Source organism: Chlamydotis macqueenii, chromosome 19 (genome assembly GCF_036417535.1).
Source record: "Chlamydotis macqueenii isolate bChlMac1 chromosome 19, bChlMac1.mat, whole genome shotgun sequence".
Lineage (NCBI taxonomy): Eukaryota > Metazoa > Chordata > Aves > Otidiformes > Otididae > Chlamydotis > Chlamydotis macqueenii.
Window position 1 is genome coordinate 7,458,953 of NC_141574.1, and position 25,091 is coordinate 7,484,043.

At 44.7% G+C, this 25,091-nt stretch overlaps 1 protein-coding gene across 1 annotated transcript in view; it reads left to right on the forward strand.

Annotated features, from left to right (window-relative positions):
* The window catches only part of AP2B1 (adaptor related protein complex 2 subunit beta 1), a 79,484-nt gene that overhangs the window by 21,307 nt on the left and 33,086 nt on the right, over positions 1-25,091 (forward strand). Inside the window, exons 6-14 of the mRNA XM_086762884.1 lie at positions 841-1,031; positions 3,167-3,388; positions 4,288-4,408; positions 6,478-6,573; positions 11,170-11,285; positions 12,409-12,574; positions 13,078-13,176; positions 16,153-16,412; positions 20,712-20,904. Of these exons, the coding sequence (XP_086619010.1) occupies positions 841-1,031; positions 3,167-3,388; positions 4,288-4,408; positions 6,478-6,573; positions 11,170-11,285; positions 12,409-12,574; positions 13,078-13,176; positions 16,153-16,412; positions 20,712-20,904 (1,464 nt within the window). The remainder of the gene's footprint in view (positions 1-840; positions 1,032-3,166; positions 3,389-4,287; positions 4,409-6,477; positions 6,574-11,169; positions 11,286-12,408; positions 12,575-13,077; positions 13,177-16,152; positions 16,413-20,711; positions 20,905-25,091) is intronic.

A 25,091-nucleotide genomic window follows, 5' to 3' on the forward strand; every position in this document is an offset into this window, starting at 1 on the left:
GAGACTGTTTGAAATATGTGTTAAAAATTGAGCAGGAGGTGTCCATTTTAGGGAAGTGGTGTGTTTGCTTTCAAACTGGGTGACCTGATGGAATTGCTACGGAACTGAAGGCTGCCTGGCACCTGACATCTCTTACCGAGGAGATGGTGGTTCTCATTTCTCGGATCGCATTAGGCACTGTGCCACAGGGCTGCCAAGGGAAAATTAGGCAAGAGGCAGCCATTCCTGAATAAGTAGAGCAATTAAAGGTTTTGAGCCCTTGACTACATCAGTTGAGCATCTCCGGGAAGTGTGAGGAGATTACTACTTGAAGCAAGCCAGTGTGGAAGGCTGGAGCCTGCGGGAAGGTGAGATGTTCTTGTTCCGTGCAGATGTGCTCTGACGCCATCTCTAGCTCCCTCCAGAGTGAAGCCTCTTGTGAGGTCCTGGTCCCAGGTCCCCATTCTGTCCAGAGGTGACTAACTTTTGTTTATCTTCAAGAAAAATACTTTCAAGTTGTAATTTCTCTATCTAAATGCTCTTTGCACCCATGCTGGCTTTTCATGTTTCCTGTGTGTTGGCAGCCCCCTCCTGCTGTGCTGCTATTCTTTCACCTCCTCCTTCACGTTTTGGCAAAGAGCGAGGTTACCGTCAAGCTTTGGGCTCTCCAGGTAGTTTGCAAGGCTGTCCTGTGTCCCTGAAGGCTCCAATGACTGACATGATGGCGGCTGCTGAGCAGCTGATAGCACACCCCGGGGTCTCCGTGTTTCTTTCCCATGTGTATCCCATGCTAAACCCAAGTTAATCCCTGCCAAGCCACTGACGGCATGCTAGCAAAGAACACCTCTTCTCTTTTCCCAGGTGGTAGCGAACGCTGTGGCTGCCTTGTCGGAAATCAGCGAATCGCATCCCAACAGCAACCTGCTGGATTTGAACCCTCAGAACATTAACAAGCTGCTGACAGCTTTAAATGAGTGCACGGAGTGGGGCCAGATCTTCATCCTGGACTGTCTGTCCAACTACAACCCCAAGGATGATCGCGAAGCTCAGAGGTATGGTTGTTCCTGTTCTTTGCACAGACCGCTTGGGGTTATTTGGTAGCAGGGCACTTGCAGCATTGCAATTCTGAAAAGGGCTTGTAATAACAGGGTTCTCTGTCCAAGTCTGTAACAGCACAGATAAGACTTGAAGCAAGAGGTTTAAAAGGTAGTTTGGTCTGATGCTGGAAACCTGCCCCTTCCCTTTTTAGAACTGCTTTCTCTGTTTATCGTTAGCTTTTTCTAAACTTTTTTTTTCCATTTAAAAGGATACTTCCTATGGGAACTGGCACTACTGAGAAGTGATCAGCCCAAGACCAAACCCATAACAGTGGCTGACCCATCTGGAAGCACTGTTGGGAGGATATTCTGTTTTAAAGCAGAGCTTTCAAATCTGGTTTTGGTACTTTGAGAGGCAGGAAGCCCTTACAGATTTGTGGGCTTCCAAAGTACTGCAGGTCTGAGAATGGAATATTTCTTTTTCCAACTAAAAACTAGTCTGTGGTATGATAGAACTGAAAATAAAGGTAAGAAGTTATTTTTCTTATCACTCCAAATCCACTGTTGTCCTTTTAGCTTTAGCTGCAGTGACAAAAGCTAAGTACAAAGACCTTAGGGTTTAGGTAGTGGGGTGTTAATTCATGCAGTTTAATCCTCCTCCTGATCTGTGTCCAGAATCAAAAAGTCAGATTCTGTACCCAAGAGAACAAGGAACCGGCAAGGAAAATTACTTGGAACGGGGGAATTCTCAGACTTCATCTGTTTCATGTAAATAATGTGGGGTGAGGGGGGAGGAGGAGGAAGGGGCACAAGCCCACGTGCAGTATCCTAGGCAGGCCTTTTTGGATTTGATGGGTTTCTTCAGTGACTCTTTTTTGAGGCGCAACAGATAATCCACTTTTTTAAAAAGCTTGCCAGTAGTCTTGCTGATTTTTTTTTTTTTTTTTCCACTTCCCTCTCCCTTGTGTTCTGTTCCTGTGCCAGAAACAGCTATTAATGAGTGCTAGAAACCTGCAGAGATCTCCGGAGTGGCAGGCCAGTATTATCCTAGCTTTGTCAGAAAGGGACCGCTGGTTTGAACAACTATGAACGTGTCCGAGTTCGTCATCCATAGTTCCTCTGAAGAGTGGTGTATAAAACTGGATGGGCAGTAACTAATTTTATTCCTTTGCGTGGAGTTTGACTCTTGGAGCCTGCCTTATTTCAAATAGGAGAGCGACAGCACCTAGTTTTACATAGCGGTCTCCTTTACAGCAGCGCTGGTGTCATTACCCCTGTGCATGGAGAAACTGAGGCACAGAGAGACGAAGCGGCTTTGGCACGCCGGATGACCTTGGGCAGAGGCAGCTGGGGACTGCCCCCAGCTCTGACTTAAACTCCTCCGCTCTTCATTTAGCCGTGCAGCTTCCCTTCCAGGGTGGCTGAAAGCAAATCTTTCAGGGAAAGAAACTTTGAGGCACAGATGGGAGTAAGATTGTTCTGGGTTACCAATATGCAGGAGGGGGTGGGAAGAAGCTTGGCAGATGCTATAAGAAAGACCATATGAACCCAGACTTCCTTTCCGCTTGGGATGGATTGTTTAGGATGCTGTTGATTATAGGATCCACTGAGGCAAGTGGTGAAGCTGAGACTTGGGAGGGTATTTAGGTCATTCTCTCCCTGTATTTTCGGAGTACCAAAAACCTGCTTTTGCGGAAACAAATGATTGAAGTGGCAGCAACCCCCCAAGCGAGCCAGAAGCATGTATCACCTCCAAATTATTATATGGGGGCTAAAGTGTTTTTTCTGATAGCTGTTTTGTTAAAGTTGTGTTTGTAAGTGACAGACAAGATCATAGATATAGAGCATACCACCAGGGAAAGGCAGAAAGCACTAATAACTGAACATGCACTGGGGCTGAGAGCTGGAGAAGTTCCTGAGCCGACTGTGGCAGGAGAGAAACTTGAAGCTGTGAGAAAAGTAATTTTTGTTTGCTTCCTGCTGTGTTCAGGAAAACAGGGCTTTGCCTGTTCTTTGTGAACAAAACCAAATCAAAGAAGAGTCTGAAGAAGCTGTTTTCCCCCACATATGGTCTCCTAAATTCAGATAAGGCCTGAAGTATTTGACATTCTGAAATAAATGCGAACCCTTTCTTACTTCTCTGTCTCCAGTATTTGTGAGCGGGTGACCCCTCGGCTGTCTCACGCCAACTCAGCAGTGGTGCTGTCAGCAGTGAAAGTCTTGATGAAATTCCTGGAACTTCTTCCCAAGGACTCTGACTATTACAACATGTTGCTGAAGAAACTTGCCCCTCCGCTGGTGACCCTGCTGTCTGGAGAGCCCGAAGTTCAATACGTTGCCCTGAGGAACATCAACTTGATTGTGCAGAAAAGGTAAAGCCTTAGGGGAGTGTTATTCTTGCGTTCTTGAAGGGCATCTGGTTATCTCAGACCTTCAGATATTTCCCCATGTACAGATCTTCATTTAATCCAGGTTCAGATCCCTTGAGAAAGGGATTAAACGATGTCCTGACTCTAGCAGCCTGAATTAGTTTTCTTTACAGCATACTTGTGATACGAGTAGCATACAGTATTCTCTACCTGCCTTTCCCTTCACTGCCTTTTTAAAAGCAGTAAGAACTGCCCTCTCGTTAGACTATAAATCAGATTGTAAATAAGGAAAGTGTAACTGTACAGTTCATAGCGACCTGTAGAAACTCACTGTGCCTGTGCTGTTCTCTTCAGCACAGAAGAACCAGGCTGGAGACATACTGATGTACAATGGGTTGGTTTTTTCACCAGTTTACTCCCACGTGCATGTTTAAATACTGTTGTTCCTTGCTGGAAAGAGGTATAGGTTGGATAGCACTTTGGGATTGTGTTCAGGGCAGAGCTACTGTGGACTGACATCTTGCAAGTGAAAGCAGAAGATGAGTTTGTAGGTGGGTTTTGCATTGACGTAAGGATGTTTTTCTTTCACTGAAAACATTGACTTTCACTGACTGTCTGCAGTGGTTGGCTCAGCAGTTCAAATGGAGGAGGTAGAGATGTAGGCACAATTAGAGAGACCTGAGTTCTGCATTTTGTGTTTAAATAATCTTTTTCTCTAGCCTTCTAACTTCCTTCAAATTGTTGTTCTCATATGTTCATTTGCGTGTCCTGGTGACAAAGTGACACCATTCTATGTCTCAGTGAATGTTGGGGTAGATTTCTAAACAAAACCTACCTTTTGTTAGGATAGACCCCATTGTTTTTACCAGTCTTGAGTGAACAACTGTTTATTTTCCCTCCAGGCCTGAAATCTTGAAGCAGGAAATCAAGGTGTTCTTTGTGAAGTACAACGACCCCATCTATGTCAAACTGGAGAAACTAGACATCATGATCCGCCTTGCTTCTCAAGCAAACATTGCGCAGGTTTGCTGGGCCAGTTCTGATGTGTCCTGCATGTGTTGTGGGGATGGAGAACCCTCTCGTGGTCCTTGCATGAGGATGTATGCAGCTACTGGTAGCGTTGTCATGGCTTTTAGGCATCACTGTCCCTGGTATAGTGCTCTTTGCAGCTACTTACTGGGAGATGTTGGAGTTTCTTCCATAGCTTACATGTTAATCACATGGTATGTCTTGCATCGTGACCTTTTAGGTAGATCTTGTGTTACAGATTGCAGTTCCAGGAGGAGAGCTGATGTCTCCTGTCAAATGAGTCACTGCTAGTGCTGAGGCTGGAATGACAGGCTTGTTTCGAGTGAGAGAGGTGTGCTTGCAACTGAGGCGTTCAGAAAGGCCAAACATTACTGAGGTGTGAATTTCAAGTGTATTAGTTAAGTTGTTAAACCCTTGCACAGGCACTCTTCAGAGCTAAAATAACCTTTATTTTGCTTAACTTGCTTCCAGAGTGGAAATGGCACAAAGCTAAAGCGAATTGAGACTGCTTTACAGTGTAGGTTCTCCTTGGATTTGATGTTGTTTTAATCCAAATTCTTTTCTTAAAGGAAGCATTCTCAAGTGCAACTCTGGCCACAAGGCCTGACATTAATGCAGAATGATTAATGCCTCTGGTTAGCGCTATTATTGTCCTATCCTAATTGTCACAGAGCAGTTTCATTTAATGTGACATTTTTAAGCGGTTCTCTTCGACTCTCTCCTGTTTTTTTTTTTGTAACAGAGCAAGGTAATTCACGGCCCTTTTGTGCTGGGGACATGGAAGACATTTTAAAAATCAGTTTCCATGAGAATGTATTCAGAATTTTCTATTTACTCTTGGTAGGCTCCATACCAATTTTAATGCATAATGTTTAGATAATGCGGGTTGTTTGGATGAAAAACAGTGGTGTCTGGAGGGCAGAGTCTGGCAGTGGGATCTGCAGACAAACAAATAAATTTCTTCCTGGTTCTAAAGAGAACCTGTTCCTAAAACCAACCCAGGCTTTGGCAGAAGTATGCCCTGAAATGAGACCTGAGGAGAACAGGCTTCTACTCACGTTCTCCCTGTGCAGCTTGTTGAGACTCTTCATCTCTGTGCCCATTCTAGACCAAGGCAGCAGACTAGTTGTATCCAAGGCTCCTGGACTCAGGCAATATTTGAAAAGCATAAGCTACTAAAGCCAGGTGCTTTAAGTATTGTGCAACATAGATCATCCAAGGAAATAATAAAACTTCAAAACACAGATTTCCTGTCTACTCCTTGCAGATTTATTTGTCTGCAGTCTGCCCTTCAAGGCTTCTTTATCTTGTCTTTGTTCTGAGCAATTGGCCTCGGCTAGAGACTTCTTTTTTTTCAAACAACTATCTTGCTTTGTGCTGTTCACCTCTCCCTTGCAATCTATTTGTGACATCATGATGAAATCCGTGATGTCATGTTTGACATACAAAACTGAAACAAGTGAGATTTTGAAGGAATATAAATTGTGTAGGATCTTTTTTTTTAAATCACTTTTTCTAAGCTAAGTGATTTGTTTAAGATAAAGTAGCTTTTTAGTGGTCTGTAAGATACCAGCAAGTCCTGGTTTAAGCCCTTGTTCAGTTTCCATTAGCAAAAAAAACTGAGACAAAATAGTAAATCTTACTCTTTAGAGGGAGAAAGATATCACACTGTTATTAATCTCTGTATAGGTGTTCCAGGATGTCCTCAGATCTCCTCTGCCTCCTTTTTTTTGGATCTAGTGGGGATCCAGAGGTTCATCTCAGCACAGGAAAGGAGAGATCAAAATGGTTGTTGCTGAGAGCTTTGCGTACAGTCAATATAGAACAACAAGTACGATAAACCATACTCCAGCTGAAACCGAGACTTACTGCCTAACCCAAGCCAGAGGATTTCAGAGAGAGACTGACTGCAGAGTTTCACTGTGTTAGCTTTGAATGTGTGTGGCAAGCTGGGGAAGAATACGTCCTGCTCATGTTTTGGTACACAAGTAGCATCCCTTGTGAGAGTGGGATGTTCTCTCTGTATGACCTCAGGGACTCACGCTGGTGCATTTTCTCTGCAGGTCCTGGCAGAGCTCAAGGAATACGCTACCGAGGTGGACGTTGACTTTGTGCGCAAAGCTGTCCGAGCAATTGGGCGCTGTGCCATCAAGGTTGAGGCAAGTATCTGAAACTTGAGGTTTTCTGTGGCACTCTGTCTTCAAAACAATGATGAGCTTCATCATCTTGTTCCCACATTACACAAATTTTCTTTGCTTCTGTGTTGGCAATCAAGTGACCTGAATACATTATGCTCACAGGCAAAGCCCTAGCTGAACAGTAGGACTTATACTCAGCTGGAACTCACATCACAGTAGGATAGCGTGCACCTTTCAGACCTCAGCTTGCAGGCAGAGCAAGGCAGCTAAATCATCTTTGCAATATTTTACTGTACTGGCTTCAGTGGAACCATGACCACTTACCCACGAGGACCTCCTTTAATAGCTGTGCCCTGGCTTTTCGAAGGAGGAAGGAGAAGAGATTGCACAAAGGAACACAGTATTATGAAATGTTTTGTCCCCCTTGTTTCAGCTAAATAGAACACATGCATAGAATTACAGAGATCTGGCACACTTAAGTGCAATTTGCACAAACATACAGCGACCGTCTCCGCTTATGTAGCGTTAAAGGTCCGTATAGCTTGTAGCTTCATTTGGAGTGTGCTCCCTTTAGCCTAGATGCTTATGCAAATAAGTTCCCAAGAACCTCTGCAGTGATCCAAAACAACAGTTTGTAATGTCCTCTGCTGGTTGAACATCCACCAAAATACTCGTAATTTTTTTTTTTTTGTGATGTCCCTGTTAATTTCCCTGTAAATGAATGACAGGAGCTCAGAAAGCCTGTGAAGAGAGCGAAGGCTTATGCTGTGGTGTTGGTACTTTTCAGTAAGCTGATAACGGAGTGCAAAATGTCACATAAGTGCTCTAATTTCAGCTGAGCTCATTTAGCTTTTGCTAAACTGTGTTCCCGTGGGCATTGCCTGACAGCAGATTTAAATAAAAACCTAATCATGCCTGGGTGAGTACAGTGTAAGTGCCCAGGTTTCCCTTGTTCCAGCTAAACTACTTTAAGTCTGTGACAGCAAGTTCTGTCCTTTTGGGAGAATCAACTGCCCATGCAACCTTCTCTTCCTCCCTTCAGCTCTTCAAGGTTTATCACTGCAGTGGGCTTTCTTTTAAGCGGGAACAAGTAGAGCAGGTGATTGCTGCCTCTATTTCATGTCTGCAGTTCAAAATACTGGAGTGCTCCTTCCCTGCTGCCTGCAGGTGGGAGGCTGTCTGGATGGAGCCACAGCAGTGACAGTAGAAAATAATCTCGAGTGTGGAAGAACTACTGAGGGCTACTGAGGAGTACAAAGCTGATGCAGCCCTTCTTGTAGCGGTGCTTGTGCTGGGGAGTGGGAGTTTGCTTTAGTTTTCAGTAGGTACTTTCTCACTAGGACTTGGCCGTGTGTCTGTCCTAGTTTCGCATAAAAGGTGATGTATTCCTGCAGTATCAAGATGTTTTTAGAAGTTTTTATCCTTTCCTGCCCTCATCCCCTACACTGTTTCTTCCCATCCTTGATATCATGATAGTCACACTCGATATGCAAAGGACTAATAATACTGTCCCAGCAAATCTGCAGTGACCCTCTCGCTGTGTAATTGTGTGTGTCTCAATAAGTAGTGCTAACCTTGACTTTTAGCAATGCTCCTTTGAAGATACTGGTGCTAAAGATGAGATCTGTTTACTCCTGACAAGAGCCAGATTTAAAGAGGGCAAATATAGAACAACTCATTACAGTCTTCTCATCTCTAGGTTAATCTCTGTCCCCAGTGCATCTGTGTTTACTAGAGGCTGTTTGCACTGTGAGTTATGACTAATGGAAGAGAATTTGCTCAGCCATCAGTGTCCAAGTTCCTAAGGCTTAGAAATCTGCTTTTTGACATAGGGCATAGCCAGCAGGAGCTGTTGATTAATGATTATTCACAGGAAACTTCAGCTCTGCCTTCAAGGGTCCTACCTTTTGTTTAATTGTCTCTCCTAGAAGAGTAAGACAGTAAATAAATTTGTCTGCTGTGATGTGCACCATGGAGCATTACCTTTGGTGCACAGCCTTGCATGGTGCTAGCGACAGAAGTAGTGCTCGTTTTAGAAATGTAAGTAATACCCATGCTGAAAGCAAGGCTGATGGATTTTGCACAGGCTTAAGTAACCATATTGGTTGGAGGATGTCAGGACAAAATCATTTTGCATGGATAGATGAGAGAGACTCAGAGTTAGCCTAAGTAAGTCTACAGCAAACCGTGTGGTATAGCTAGGCTTGACAGCCTGAGGTGAAGGTATCTGGCTTGTGCATCCATTTGCATTTACAGAACTAGATGAAGTCATCTGATGCTTTGATTGTAAGGAAACAAAGCACCACTCCTATGGGAAAAGGAAATGAAGTGTATGTAGTAGGAATAGTGGTCCTTCTGGAGCAAAGGAAAAGCAGAAGGAACCATATTAGAGGGGGATTTGTCTCGGTTCCAGGAGATTCTGCCAGCACCCCAGCTCTGAGAAATCTCTGAGCCTTATGGCTGTGAGCATGATATGTACTACTTCAGAAATCTTGCGGGCTTTCATTTGGTTTCTGCAGAAAAACAAAGCAAGTTTGACGTTGGTTGGTGTCCTTCCTCACTCCAACTTGAGACCTGTTCTGGTTGGGGCACTCTTTCATCAGTTTGTAGAGTGCTGCAGTCCCCAGGGACGTCTACCTTCAAATAGCAACGTGTTACAAGGGATGGGGTGAGCCGAGATGTGTTTTGTTACAGGCAGTTTTGTTAGAGGGACTGCTCTACTGTGCATGTGCTCACTTTCCAAGGGACTCAGGCTAAAAGTCAATACTGCATATTTCAAAGTGGATGATGTGCTCTTCCTGGAAAAATCACGCTTCGAAGTGTCTAAAGAAAAGAAAAATAAATTTAATTTGCATTTCCTTTAATTCTTCAGATCTTATAGCTTTGCTAGTTGTAGGCTCTGACAGGGCTGGACTGCTTGTTGCAAACAGTGACTGGTGCTGTAGGTTCTGGAGAGTAGAGTTACTTAGGACAGCTTTACCCCACGTGCCCCGTAAGGCCACTTGTTAAAAAATCTAGTGAAAGTTGTTAAGAAACTGGTAAAAGGGGAAACTGCAAGCTCTGAAGCATCTAGCTTGTAGGGACTTTGAGTGGGGTTCCCACTGTGAGCAATGTCAGTTTGCCTTGAGCCAGGGCCGTGGTCAGTCTCCATGAAAGAGAAGTCTTCCAGGTCACAGGCTTCGAATCTCTTGAACAGAGATCAGAGTAGGACACTGCCGGATTGCCTTTTCACCGCCTTCATAGCGGCATAGTACCTGTAAAGCCGTGGAGAGGTATCGTATAAAATGATATGATACAGCTCATATAATTTTATATGATACCTCTCTTTACTCTGATACCAATCGTATTGGATAGTTTTGTTTGGTATGAATTTCAGGGGAGAGTCTCATGGCCTTGAGTGCCAGTTTGCGAAAACAGAGGAAATGCTGGTTTGTAGTTTCATCTCTTAGCTGATCCACACATCAGCATTATGGCTGTTTGCTCTTGTAGGCTGTGTTTGTAAAATACCACAGCTAGAGTCACGAGGGCAAGAAGTCACCAAGAGGTTTTAATCTCTAATTGTCCCAAGTTCAGCTCTACAAGCATTGAAGTTTGTCCTTGAGATTTCTGCCCATTCTCAAAAAAACTGATTCCTGTGACTTAAATGCCATTTCATTCCTCCTCCTGCCCAGCCTTCAAGTGCTCTATTAACTCACTTGAATTGAAAAATCCACCTACGTTGCTATTGTTTGTGCCCTACGATGTTTGTCTCGATCAAGAATGTTTTGTGAATGTTCTGGTGGTGACTGCCTAGGCAGTGTCGTGAGCAGTCTGCTTCTCACATTAATCACCAGCTGTGTAATGAGGCTTCATATGTGCTCTGCTAATAGCCAAATCGCTGTCCTTATTTGAGACTCTTCAGTGCTGGAGTTGGTTGCTCCTGCCTCACTGTGCTATTTGGGAACAGACGTCCCTGAAATATTTGCCTTTTAAATCCAGTTCTGGTTCCTGGAGCATGCCAGTGTCCAATCTTTGTTATCTTACAGTGCCTGTGACTGAGAATTTTGAACTAATTAATGTGAAAGCTGCATTAGTAACAGCTGGATTTCTATGTATAGCTGTATCTTCATATACTGCTAGTGACCTCACCCCAAAACCACTGAAGTTTTTGCAGCGTGATTGACGGCGTGGTTTTCTCCTGCCTTCTAGCTTCCCCAGACACCTTCCAGAAGTCCCTGTCAAAACTCTCCCAGCCCTGGTTGCCACAGCTTGGGCAAGTCCAAGAGAGCTCATTTGGTGGCCTGTGTCAACTTCTACCAGGCAAGAGGGTGATATGAGTAGTAATGCAGGCAACGTTCTTAAGGTCTCTTGTGTGGTGATCCAGCTATCTATTGGCATGGTTGCTTCAGCCGTTACTTTTTGCAGGAGCTGGAGTCAGCTGGTGTCTCCACTGTAGTACACATGCGCTTGTCAACCTGTAGGTTTTTTCTGGACATGCCTGTTGAGTTGGTAGCTGTTATCCTTTTGTTGTTCCCCCCTGGAGGGGAATGCATGCCTTGTTCCTCAGCGTGTGCTGTGAGCTGGGAAAGAGTGTTTTTTCAGCTTATTTAAATTGTATTGTTCTGTTTTTCTCTCTAGCAATCTGCGGAGCGCTGCGTGAGCACACTGCTAGACCTCATCCAGACCAAGGTCAACTATGTGGTCCAGGAAGCCATCGTTGTCATCAGGGACATCTTTCGCAAGTACCCCAACAAGTATGTGAAAGTAGTATAAGGCTTTTGGCAGCCCTTGTCTGCTAGCATCACAACAGAGCAATGTAAAACTCACTCAGCATAACTTACTAGGGCTCTGAAGCAAAGGTGGCTGCTTTTCTGAAAAGCAGTGTCCGTTCTGATCCTAGCTCCTAGTGCAGCAGTATTCAGATGTTGGCTCTAGATGAGGTATTGGCCTGACGCGTTATTAGTTTGAATTGAAAGCTTTTCCATCCCCACTTCTCCATATTAATGCTGAATATAAGCCTCTATGAAAAGCTAGTAAAGCTCCTGTAGAGAATGCAAGAAGGAAAATTCGACCAAGTTTACAGCATCAGGCTTCTGATTTTGCTCGTCTCCTCTAGAAGCCTTATATACGATATCATAAAAGTTCATGGCTTTCATGGTCTGAGATCCCAGCCAGATTGTGCTGAACAAAATGCTGCTGGCTTTCTCAATTGAACATTCTCTCTGGCTTGGACAGTACTCAGTTTCTTTTAAGCTGTTTGTGTAATAAGGTTTTGTCTCTTCAGCTACAGAAAGCAGCAATGTCTTTCAGCAGAGACTTCATGATCACCTAAAAAGTAATATAGGACAGCTGCAGGCCTCTCTGGCAATTTCTGCTGTCAGCTACAAGATGGATTGCTTGCTTATGAGAGGGATCCCACACATGGGAATAGGGGAAGCTAAATAATTAGCGTGGGGTATTGTCTGTCTTACAGCAAAGCCTTTGGGGAAATGTAATATCCAGTTTAGAGTTACCAGTCTGAAGATATCAGTGAAGCTGCAGGATCTGATACAGACTCAGGGTTTGAACTCTTGGATCAAATGTTCCATTTAGCAAAGCAGAGAGGGAGGCAGCTTTCTCTTGAATTCCACATCTGGGTGGTCTTGCTGATTAAAGAAACTGCAAAGCTCTTGAGGACTCTGTGAGATCTTAGTGCTCAGCCTGGAAAAAGAAAAACCCTAGGAGTGTCTCCTGTAGTTGAATGAAAATGCTGCTTGTTGCATAAAAATGCAAGACATTGTAATTCAGTACAGGATTCTCTGCAGAATGATGTGGGCTGAGATGGAGTAACACAAGTTGAATTCACCCCAGTAATCCTCCTGTACTCTGACAAATCAGGTATGAAAGCATCATTGCCACCCTGTGCGAGAACCTGGATTCCCTGGATGAACCAGATGCCAGAGCTGCCATGATCTGGATAGTGGGCGAATATGCAGAAAGAATTGACAATGCAGATGAGCTGTTGGAGAGTTTTTTGGAGGGCTTCCATGATGAAAGTACTCAGGTAAAATTGTGATTTGCCTTTTCTCTGTAGTGTTTCATGCTGTGTGCGTGTATGAGATGGATGGTAAATATTATTGCAGTGGTCAGAAAATACCTTGCAATGAAAACTTCAATATTTAGCTAAAATAAAACTCCTGGGAGTCTGCAGTCTCTCTGTATCTCCCAACTTCTCTTCTTGAAAGGATCAGACAGAGCAGGAGGAATTTCTAACTGTCGGATGCTTCTTGGGGAATAGCCCTACTAGGTACCAGAACATACAGAATAGTGATGAGATGCATAAAAGTATGATGCAAATCTCAGTGTGCTTATCAGGGACTTGTCTGCAAAGGTGTTTTGCAACAGGCAAGAGTCTGAGTTTTATTGTACTGGATTTCACTGGCAAAGAATAGCATAATGCTGTTATAAAGGACTTGAGTTTCATATCAGTAAGGGATTTTGAGACTTGGGACACGTTGGTAAGGCATGAATGACCTTTCTCATCTCGACTCCGTTCCTTTCTCTTAGGTGCAGCTCACCCTACTGACTGCTATAGTGAAGCTGTTCTTAAAAAAGCCTTCTGAGACGCAGGAGCTGGTTCAGCAGGTCCTCAGCCTGGCCACGCAGGTAAGCCAAGACACCCAGTGAACCAGGGCCCTCCAGACACTGTGTTGGCCTGCTGTGTGATGTCTCCCATCTGCCAGGCCTTTCAGCTGTGCCAGTAGATAGGATTCAAGCACGTTCCCCTCCCTCCCAAAGAGAAGGAATTTGAGTCCGTCTAAGAGCTGCTCTGTGCCTGTTACCGTGCAATCTGGTATCTGCTCTTTCTTCATCCTAATTCCTTCCCCATTCTCCAACCAAATGAAAAGTTAGGGGCAGGGTAGAGTTGTGAAGAAACCAAAATGCTTTCTCCTTGAAGGTGGCTTGCAGTTAAAACATCTGGAGCTGTGACAGAGGGAAAGGGCCTGGAAAAGACTTTGTGAACAACGAAGCTTAAGCAGTGCTATGAAAAAGAAAGAACTGAGGTTGGGTTTTTTTTTTCCCTTTGTACTTGTATGCTGTCACCCAATGTGGCAGCTTTGCTGGAGGCTGTAACAGTGAGTTAAGATCCTGGATTTATTATGCATGAGTTGCTGAGTTATGAGCTCAGATCACTGCAGGTGAGGCTGGGCTTCAGCTGGCAGACAGAAGTGCTGTAGTTCTGGAGGACAGAAGTGGAGATGTCCTGGTGGCAGAAGTGGATAAGGCCTCAGCTGATCCTCCTACACTCTCTGGCTGTAATGACTGGGGTGAATGTGTGATGGCATAGTCCAAAAAGAGCAACTCTTCCCCAGACCTGCTGTGTCAAGTCATGAAAATAGTCTCCCAGCTGTTCTGAATGGGCTGCGATTGTTTCTGAGCAGAAAACCTAGAGTCAATCATCAGCTGGCTTTTTTGGTCCTTTTTGCTGCAAGAAGTCATGGCTGTGGACTTACTGACACTTAAGACTTTTATTCATCTCTTTGGGGGTGTTGCATCGGTCAGTGGCAAGAAATCTGTGGCCTGCTTTTCTTGCTTCAAAATCTGCTGGTAGGCAGGCTCTCAGCTCCTCTTCAGAGAGGAGTGGGCCAAGGGCATGCTGTATCGTTTGTCTAAGCCAGCAGAAGAAAGGCACTAAGTGTTAAAACCCACTGCGCTGAATCACAAAACACTTAATGGCACCCTAGGAATATAATAGGTGTCTGTTTTTTCTCTGTTTGTCACAAATGTTGATTCAGTCTGGCTTCTTGTATTTTATATGAATAATAAGTCAATGTAGGATAACTGGCTGTAAAACACTAAAAAGCCTTATGCTTCAAGGTCTGGTTTCTAGGTAGAGATACTGTTTTTCACTTGAGTGGGAGAGTAATTACACGTGTGTTTCTTTCCCGAGCTTAGGTATTGTTGCACTTTGAGTGTCTCTTAGGGTATGTCTGCGCAGCAAACTGCAGGTGTGATTGTAGCAGGAGCCAGCTTAATCCAGTCAACTCTGGTAAAAATAGCAATGAAGCAGCTGGGGATGGGAGGGACACAGATGTGTAGCAGCGATCAAGGTCCCTGGGAAGCCCGTATCCCAGTGGATGGCACAGAGCCTCTGCATCTCCTTTGCTGTTGTCTGTCTGGGATGGGTGGGTAGCTAAGCTAGCACGGGTTCATCGGTATGCACCACAGGAGTGCAGGCAGACCCTGGAGAGCGGAGAAGTGTGAGAAAGGTGGAAAGGGAAGATCTGAGCCTCTTGTTCCAGTAGATTTACTGAAGTCTAACGTCTGTTTATTTGCTGGGGAAGAAACAAGTCTTGAGTCTGTCTGTGCCTGCAAGTAGATAGGAACATGTGGTCTTTCATGTCTGCCTTTGCAGAAGCCGTGCCTGATCTTGGAACTGCCTGCTGCAGGCAGGACGTGGAGATTCTTGTAGGAATTGTTAAGGGTGAAGGGTGTAAAGAGTTCACGACTCCACCATCAAACTGAAAAACAGCATTGCAGTGAAAATCTATCAGTTGACCCAGACATTGTATCTAGGTCCTTATGAGCAAAATGAGCTTAGCATGCCGAGTCTCACTACAAATAGAGGTTTTGCTGTGCGCTTGAGAATGTCTTGAGACACAGGTCAGAGAGGCAGGTCAGCAGCAGTGTGAGTGAGATCACAGAAGAAGAAAAGAAATGCCAAGGAGGAAGGCTAATGAGGTGTACAGTATGTTACCAGAATTTCATGGTGGGGAAAAAAACCTCAGAAACAATTACCCTGTTATTCTGCTGATGTGGGGGTGCAAAATCCCAGCTCGTTTCGTGAACAGTTCAAACATACTGCAGTGCAACATAAAACCACACCACCTCCCTAGAATATTACCTGCAAACTATCACCACTCACTTTGCTGGTCTGGGCAGAGCTGTTCGAAAAGGAGAGAAATAATTATCACTTCATGCAGAGGCAGAAGTATCTGCAGTAAAACAAGGGTATTATTGATAGGTGGAGAACTGGTGAAATATCCTAACTGTGTATCATTAGCATCTTTCCATACTTCATTAGATAACTAAAAGGCAAGATAAATAAGATCTCTGTTGGTATGAAGAATATGACTTATTAAGATCCATCTTGTAGCTCTGCAGTGTCTTTTTGTCCGGCAGTGCCCTTGGATAAGTCACATATTTCCAGGAATCTTGGATCATTCTGTTACAATATGCAGTATTGCAAGTCTACTCTTAGTATGTGGCAGTCATTTTGACTCAAGTTCTTTTCTCCTGTCTACACAGTTTTGGAGTTCTACTAATACTTACTGTTATATCAAGTGGCAGGAGAGTTTGGAAAGCAGTGGATAACTCTGTGGGTTGGGGCAATTGTGGGATGTAAATCCAGGGCTTTTTGCTCCTTGACCAGCTGAGCAGGAAACTAGACATTAATACCAGTTCTCATTTTTAAAGTTGGGATGTTAATCACAACAAGCAGTTTGTAACATCATTCTGAAGTTCATGACTGTTGCTACTGGATGGTTGGGTTTTTGTAATCCAGCAGAATCACTGCTAGAGATATTAAGTGATTACAGGCGTTAGTCAGCTTCAAACCTGTGATGTATTGCTTTGTCTTAGGATTCTGACAACCCAGACCTGCGGGATCGTGGCTACATCTACTGGCGCCTTCTTTCCACGGATCCGGTAACTGCCAAAGAAGTGGTCCTCTCGGAAAAGCCACTTATTTCTGAAGAGACCGATCTGATTGAACCGACTCTGCTAGATGAGCTGATCTGCCATATTGGGTCTCTGGCTTCCGTGTACCACAAACCACCCAACGCCTTTGTTGAGGGGAGCCACGGCATCCACCGCAAACACTTGCCAATTCACCATGGAAGGTAAGCTGAGGTAACTGTGGTGATAAAGGGCAGGATTGTTTTTTTCTTTCTAGCAAACAGTCCAAAAGATGCAAGGATCTTTTGTAATACTCTAGTGGGTTTTTTTATTGCTTGTGTAGGGGCTTGCGGGTCATTCAAGGGGAGATTTCGATGTCAGATTTAATCTTTGGTATGTAGTTTCTGAGTTCCTGGGTCAGAAGATAGAAGAAGTATCAAAGCTCTTGTGTGAGGAGAAGCTGTAACATTTTTTAGAAGACACTGGCTATAAGCCCTCTTGACATGAGAGTCTGAATACAAAAGCAGAAGCTTTGGATAACTGGTGCAAGGGCACACTTCCAGGAGGATGATGCTTGTGGTAAAAACAAGCATCTTTTGGAAGGATACGCTACTTTGATTTTGTAAGAGCTTTTGCTTCAGCAACAGCGCGGCTTTACGAGCATTCCTTGTGTGTGAGAATAATACCAGTTTCCTGGAACAGGCAAGTACAGGGATCTCTTGCTGTTGGAATATGAAGTGGGGAGGGACTGGTAAAACTTCCTTTCTCACTTAGTGCCTGTAAAGCAAGGAGAGTGTAAAAGCCATCTAAGCGCCATCACTGAAAACTACTTGGGCTTTAAAGATGATCAGACTGAGATGGTTCTGTCTAACTTTTGGGCAATGGAGGGAAAATGGTTTGGCTTATTGTCTGGAGCTTTAGTGCTTCTCCATGATCACAGTCCTGGAAATGGGTTAGATCTGCAGAAGCAGGCAGTACAGTTGTAGTCCTGGGCTGTAATGGTGTTGCTGTTGAGCCTGTTCCCATGGTTCCTCATTCAGGTAAGCCGTGGTGTTTGCACTAATGGTATTAATTACAAATGAAAGTGTGCTTTACAGCAGGAGGCAGAGTATCCAGGCTTACCTCTTAATAATATTCCCAAAGTGACATTTAGAGCGCTATTTTTTGCTGTTGCACTGATAAATCAGTGTGCGATGCTGCTCCTTTTCTATTTTCTGACACCACTTCTCTGCTATTCATAGCAACTAAAGCTATTTTTGTAATGACTAGCTTTGGGAAGCCGCGTTGTTTTTTCCCTGTCTATGAAATTAAGCCTGGCTGCATTGACCCAGGACCAGCAAGCACAAATCTACCAGTTGGACAAGAAGAACAGTGGCCAGTTTCCACAGCTACCTCTCCTAGTCAAAGATTTGCCTCAAAAGCAAAATGAGCTGGGGTGGGGGTAGCTTTGGTCTCCGGTGTTCCCAGCCTCTGTGTACACTATTTCAGGTCACTACAGAAGCTAAGGCTTTAGGGAGTTTTAGTCAGCTCAAGGAATTCAGCTTTTGCAAGGTTTTTTTTTACTGGCTTCTTGCGTATACTGTGTACGTGGCTTGACTCTCGTAGCTCATGCTCAGTCTGCTCACCTCAAATCTTTTCTGCCTATAGCAGTATTGTACATTGCCCTGGTGGTGTTTACTACAAAATTACCTGTTACTTTAACATAAAACCGTCAGGCCTCAATCGGCAGTGGCAAGCTGAGGAAGCCAGAGCCGGGGGGAGGTCTGAAGGGCACTCAGCAGAGCACGCCGCGTTTTTATTTGGCAAATTAAAAGAGAGCGATGTTACTTAATGGCACACCAGGCTTCTCGGATGTGAGCTTGCCTCATAAAGAGGCCCCATGGTTGTGGTTTTCTGCTTTACTGTTAGCAGAAGGACAGCAAAACCTTACAGCCTGATGCCAAGGCCTCCTTGTACCATGTCACAGCATACCAAATTGCCGCTTTAAGCCGTGAGAATTACAGTGAGCAGCTCTGCAGGTGCATGGTTGTGGGGAGCCTGAATTTGTGTGTCTGGTGTGATTTTACTGATTACTAGGAAATTTGTTTGCCTCTTTCTCATGCTGAATGTGCAAGGAAAGATACATGAAAATCTGTCAGTTCTAGGCAAGTTAAGGGTGTCTGGTGAAAGATAACTCCAACCACCTAGGTGAGGAGGTTATCTTCATTACTTCTGCACTCCAGTAATGACTGTTCTGGTGGCTGACCCGTCTGCTAGAGATCAGCTTAAGATTGCACAGTGAGGTAGAGGTGGAAGTACGGAAGTGTGGAGATGTTTACAATTAACGTGGCTTAAGAGAGTTAAGAGCATTGCCTTGAGTACATGAGCAGAAGTAGCTGCTTTCCTGGGTGTAAACCTAGGAGGAGTTAGTTGTGGTTGGCAGAATAGACCGCATTGCGTTTTGATTCATTTCATTTTAATTCAAAGCAGCGCAGGACAAGTTCCTTTCAGCTCTCAGCGGATGGGAAGACCCATTGAACAGCTCGCAGATGGTGAGATGTTCCTGCCTCTTCAGTGAGCCCAAGTGTCACAGAGCTGCAGATGAATCCTAAAGGTGGGGGAGAAATCTCCCGATTGCTTGGCAATGTTTCCTCATGTGGTGGCTCCCACCACCCCTGCTCAGCTATAACGCAGCTGGGAAATTTGGGGAGATGTTTACAGGGCTCCTGGGAGAGGAGCAGTCTGGTTAGACTCTGGCAGGAGTCCCCATTCCCACACAAGTGCCTGCAGGAAGTTTTTTATTCTGGTTCAGGCTGTACATCATTTGTGATACCCAACATCTAGGAACTGCTGGAGGTTGAACTCCTAGGAGGGCCAAATCTCCAACTCACATGGGCAAACTCAGCTGCAGGAGAAAGCTTATATCAGTTGTTTTGCCTCTTATAACCCACGTCTTTATTCATTTTTTTTTTCTTTTAAAGAAAAGGCAAATTTGTTTATACAAGTCTGTTTAAAGTGGCCCATTCTATATAGGAAATGAAAGGCTTGCAGTTTGGTTTTTTTAATGCAAACTGACTTAGCTTTGTCCTTTCCTAATTTCTTACTGGGCTTTGGGGCAACTGCAGTTACACAAGGCCTTGAAGGATTGCTTTATCTCCATCAGACGGATGAGTAAGTGTTGAAGAGGTGTAGTGTTAAAGGGATTACATACTGAGAGTGAACCAAGTGTGTGCACTACCGGCTTGTAATGTGCCTCTGCTCATCCATGCTGTTCTTCCTCGCTCTCGGGTTGGGGTGGATCACGGTAACCACTTGTTCTTCAAAACTGGTTTTGTTCAGCATATTCAGAAGTTGCCTGGCTGAAGGCAGAAGCAGAAAGGACGACTAACACTGATACTATTAGGGGTCTGAAGCTTTTAACGCAGAGAAGCTTTCAACCCTTTCTGTCGCTGCCTGGTAACTAATTCATTCTGCACTCCGTATGGTACAGCTCTTGGCACTGGTGCTGGGAGCAGCTTATACTCTGCTGCTAAAGCTTTCCCCTCCGTGACTGAATAAGGATAAGGAGAGAATCGTGGCTACTCCGAATCAGGAGCTGCAATCCCTACAGAGGAGCCTCGGTGTTAAACGCCTTGTCAGGACACAAATTCCCGTGGCATTTGTGTGCAGTTACCTCCTGGCTGCATCTCCAGTAATACGAGCTAGAAATCATTTTGTCAATTACTGCTGGCAACAGGATACAAAATAGAATTTAAGTTATCTCTAATATTAGAGTCTTTGGATTTAAGGAATACACTGTAATGAGATCTCCAGGAGCTACAGCCTTTTTTTTTTTTTTTTTTTTTTTTTTCTTTTTTCCCTCTCTCTCTCACTGGCAAGAATATAAAAGGTAGCCAGACTGCATATGATGAGAAATTTTGGAAGCTGTATAATGAGCATTTCTAGACTAGTAGTTAGCAGGGAGCAATCAATTTTAGATTGAGATCTTTAATTAGAAAAGAGTTGTGGAGCTTGGTGCTGGTCAGTAGAAGGTGCATAATCCAGACCTGTGGGGAGGGGTTGAGCGTGTACTGGTTAGAGTGAGGGCTCAAGGGTTTTATCAGCGTTAGGTCTCAGAGGAAATACGGATTTCTTTTTTTCTCCCCCGTGTTTACATGTAGTTCTCCAGGCCCAGTGGGCTGAAAATCATCTCTCTAGGTTTCTTCTGAGCTGAGAAATAATTGTTTTCATTACTGTCGTCCATGTAGTACTCACGGCTCACTGTTTTGGAGAGATCTATAATTCTCAGGGTGGAATTCCCTTTTCTGAACTGAAAACCACGCACAATGCCTGGAAAGTCTTTGTGCTCAAAGCTTGTGTGGAAGAGCCACTTGCCATAACACACTACTTTGTACGTGGCAGTGGTCAGATCAGCTGCTAGGATAAGCTTTTAACAGGCTTCTGCTCGTGAGCCACCTCATGTGTTTCCTCATGCTGCGAATCTGAAGCTGGAGACAGAAGGTGACTAATGGTTCTCTTCTGCTTCTTGTTCCTCCCACCCACAGCACTGATGCAGGTGATAGCCCCGTGGGCACAACGGCCACTACAAACCTGGAGCAGCCACAGGTCATTCCATCGCAGGGTGACCTTCTGGGTGACCTTCTCAACCTGGACCTGGGACCCCCAGTGAATGTTCCTCAAGTGTCCTCCATGCAGATGGGTGCTGTGGACCTCCTGGGAGGAGGGCTGGACAGCTTGGTAAGCTTCATCCTCTTTAGCTTCAGCTAATGAGAAATAATTGGAGCTGTACTTATCTCTGCAAAGCCCTGATCATTTGTGCTTGTAAAGCTTTGATCACTGAGTTCCCAGTGCTGAGTCCTAAAGCTCCGAGAGGATTTAGCCAGTGCTATTGTACCAACTTTCAGCAGGTTTTTCTTGCTACAAAATGAACGTTACTGCATGCTGTAGAATCCCTGTGGTCAGCAGATATATTTGTTCCATGCTTTTTCTGTCTGTAGGAGAAAACCAAAAAGTTGTTTCAAGGATGTAAAATGTCCCAGTGCTTTGTAGTTGATTCAGGCTCCTTTTCAAGACGGCGTTTGTTCCACCTGTTCCCAGCCCTACTGAATTTCAGTGCCAGACTCTCAGGGCTGCAGGCCGTAGCCCTGTGTCATCTCATTTGTATATTCTCCAGAGTGTGTCATGGTTTAATATCGATGACATTTTAATTGCAGTTAGGTCAAGAGGGAATCACTCTGTAGTCCTCCCCATGCCGCAGCTGCTCACGAGGAGATACTCCAGTACTAACAGGGTCAGGCTCCAGAGCGTGAGTAATCACACGCTGCTGCTGCTCTGGGGTGTGAGCTGCAATGAGAGAATCACTTAGCAAGGAGACCACGGCAGCGGAGAGGAGCTCGACGCTGTGGTCTTACGCTGGTGGCAGCCAGGCATTGAGAAGTGGTGAACAGAAGAATCATCAGCCTGGGAGCTGTTCCCGTAGGGTGGAGCACACGAATCCCTAACACCCTGGTGACTTTCCTACAGGGATAGGAAGCAGTCTAGGTATATTTGCACCGTGTAACCTGAGTAGGACTACCCCAGTGAACATAGCTGGGTGTTTTTCAGACCTACAGCAGATTTGTCTTGCCTTGGTTTGAGGTTTGGCTCACTAGAGCTGGGTTGGGTTATCCATGTGCCTGGTTTAGGTGCACTTTCTAAGCTCGGAATAACAGAAGTAGGAGGCAGCTGGATGAACCTCAATGCAACAACTCTTTATTTGTCAAAGATATATATTTTTTTAAGCTGCCATAATCTCATTAAAGCAAACATTAAACACATTTGTAGCTTCAGCGCTTCATGAACTAATGAATGGGAAACAGTCTAATCCTTAATGGCGTTGATGTTCATGGAGGTCTCTGTGCCATCTAAACAGCAGTTTGCTTATTTAGCAGGGAGGCTGCTTTTACGCTGGGAAGATGGGGGATTAGGGAAATGGTTTAAGCTACAGTTGCTCAGAAAGTAGACTGTGGGCCCAGAGCAGTGACTTTTGCAGCCTTTCCCTTGCATTGCAAGATGTGCCACTAAGAAACTGGGATTTTTAATTGTGATAAGGCATTGCAGAAAATGGTGCTATCTGTGGTGGCTCAAAAGGGTGAGGAGTTACATTCCTCTGTCTATACTGTCTTTCACTTATAGTAACCCTTTGTTTCTCACTAGTGTCAGAGACAAAGAACTGGACACAGCAGGAGGACTAAAACTTGGTTTTGGGAAAAGATTTCTCTGGTAGTTGGCATGAATGGACTTAATCCAGTGACCTGCTTTGGCAGTACAACCATTAGTTGATGTGGTACTAGGCTTTTACTTCATATTTTTCTCAAGCCTGAAGTAAATCCATGGGGCTGCGGAATGGGATCTAACAAAGTGGTTGTGTCTGGATGAGGAGTAGAGGTGAGGAGTAGCTGCACCTCAGGCTGCGTGGGCCAGCACTCTCAGCTGAGTTACAAAAAAAAAATAAAAATCTGAATGATGGTGTGTTTGGTGTTTTCTTGTTTTGTTTTGGTTTTTTTTTCCCTGGAATGCTTTCTATTGAAATGCTGTCGCATCAAACAATCCTGCCTTCTGATCCCTTGCATGTATAAGTGAATCTTTTCCTGGTAAATCTATTTCTCTGGCTTTTCCTCCCCTAATAAGCCTAATTAGTGTGTGAGTGAATGTTGTCTGTGTCTTTGTTTATTGTTGTGGGCATGTGTTTAACAAGTATCACGCTGAGTTAACCCTGGCCTGGTATTGCTAGGCAGTGGCTAAATTGCAAGGCAGTGTCTCTTGGCTGCACGGCTAGCCGAGGGGATCAGCATTTGGATCTTACGCCACATTTGTGCAGTGCCAAAAACACGGGCTCAGACTGCAGGTATGGACATGCCTGATTGCTGTGTGTGGTGAGGGGGTGAGATGTATCCCAAGATGCCTCCATGAAGAAGGGCGAAGCTCTTCACCCTTCAGCAGGGATCAAACGCAGCCAGGAGCCAGGGATGGCCATCACTTGGGCTGCTCATGCAGTCAATTAATGGGGTTGGAGACTGAAATAAAACCTTCTTTCTTTGTTCTAATCAGTCTCCTGGCCGTTGGTGTAGCAATCCCTTCCTCTTTCTCCTCCAGATACCTTATCCACACACTTTCTTTATGTTACATTGCTGCATGATTCATTCAGCTTTCAGTTTCCACCTCCAGTACTCCGAACGTCTTTTAAAATGCATTTTCTTCCCCTGCTTTGGGAAGGCTGAAGCTCCCGTACCCTCGCATGGAGCAGTGCGCGCACTCTCACCTCCTCAAACCAGAGTTTACTTCACTTTGGGCCCTTGTGCTACCAGAAAGTGACACTGGTTGGTTGTGAATGCCAAGACAGCTGTTTTATTCTGTGTGCTGGTTTGATCTTTCTTTTCTCATCTCTCCTGTTGTCTTAGGAGTCTAAATTATGAGTACTAGAACCAAGCATGGCTGGTGGCTAATCTAAGGAAGGACTGAGTATGTGTTTTCCCACCAGGACTTTGCATAGTGTAATTATTTTTTTCTTTAAGGCTCCCAGTGATGGAGTTTGTACCACCTCTACTGTTCATCCCTGTTTTCTGCTCATCTCCAGGAGATCCCTTTTGGATCTCAGGTAACCTGAGAGGAGGCAGGGGAACATGTGATATTCAAATGCTGTGTATTCTCTGCACTGTGCCTTTGGCGTTATCTCTCAGCCTGAGTGGGGATGTAGTCTGGCGGTAGAGCAACCCCAAACCCCACTTCCATTTTCCAAGCAACTGTTTGATATGTAAAAAAGCCAAAATAAGCTTTTCTGTTACAGTGGAAGAGAATGGTTTGGGATGTGCTGGAGGTGACGCGTGAAATCATAGTCTGGTGCTGTGATGGTGAGATTGTGTCAGTCCTGTGAGTGTCTCAAAGGCAGCTGAAGGTCTGGGAGAGGCTGCTGGTGGGACCTTGGCCAGTTTGTCACATTCACTCAGTGTCATGTGGTGATCCCTTTGGATACTTGTTGCGGCTCTTGTGTATTTGATAATGCCTCCTTTTGTTTGGAGGAGGTGTCTGTCTCCAGAGGGATGCTCTTACAGTGAAAGTCCCAACAGGACTAACCCAGAAAGGTCAACAGCAGCATCGACTTCCACAGCATTCTGCATTTCCATTTGTTAAACTGTGGCGTTTTTTCTTCCAGGCATTTAAATAGAGACTGCATGGTGTAAAACTGGATAAGCACCAAATTAATATTGTTCATTTGAATTTTCCTCAGCACTGCTAGATATTTATCCCCATGACCAGTGAGACTCCAGCTGCTTGATAGGTTAATTTCTTTAGTGAATAACTCTTATTTTATCTCCATAGTGAGTCCTGTAATTGGTATTAAGTGTAACGTGCATATTGTGCATGCACAGATGCTAAGCATGTGCTAAGTCAAAAAAAAAAAGGGAGAAAAAGGGCCTTTTACAAGAACAAAATATGCTTTGCTTATAACCACAGCAGACTCGCTGTACGACTTAGAGAGCTGTTCTATAGTGAGCAGAACCAGCACTGAGTCTCCTCCGGGTTGTGCCCCTGTTTGCCACCCTGGGCAGATCTTGCTCTTTTCTCTAAAATGGTGACCGAGCCCACTGTTACAAAGCCGTTTGAGATCTGCAGCTCCAGAATATAAAGTAAGGATAGCACTCACTAATGTGGAAGAAGCAAAACTTGCTTGGACAGCAGATTGCCGGATGCAGAGTTGGGCATGCTGAGAGCTGAAGTTTGCCGCTTTATCCCCTTAAAGCCAGCTCTAAATGACTAAACTTCACACAGGTTATAGGCAGCCCTCCAACTCCTCGTTTACTGTTGATGCAGCGCTTTGTGGGATGTCTGTCCGTGCTGTAATGAGCCAGGGTCATTTTGCCTTTAAACCTTTTTCGTGTGTTCAT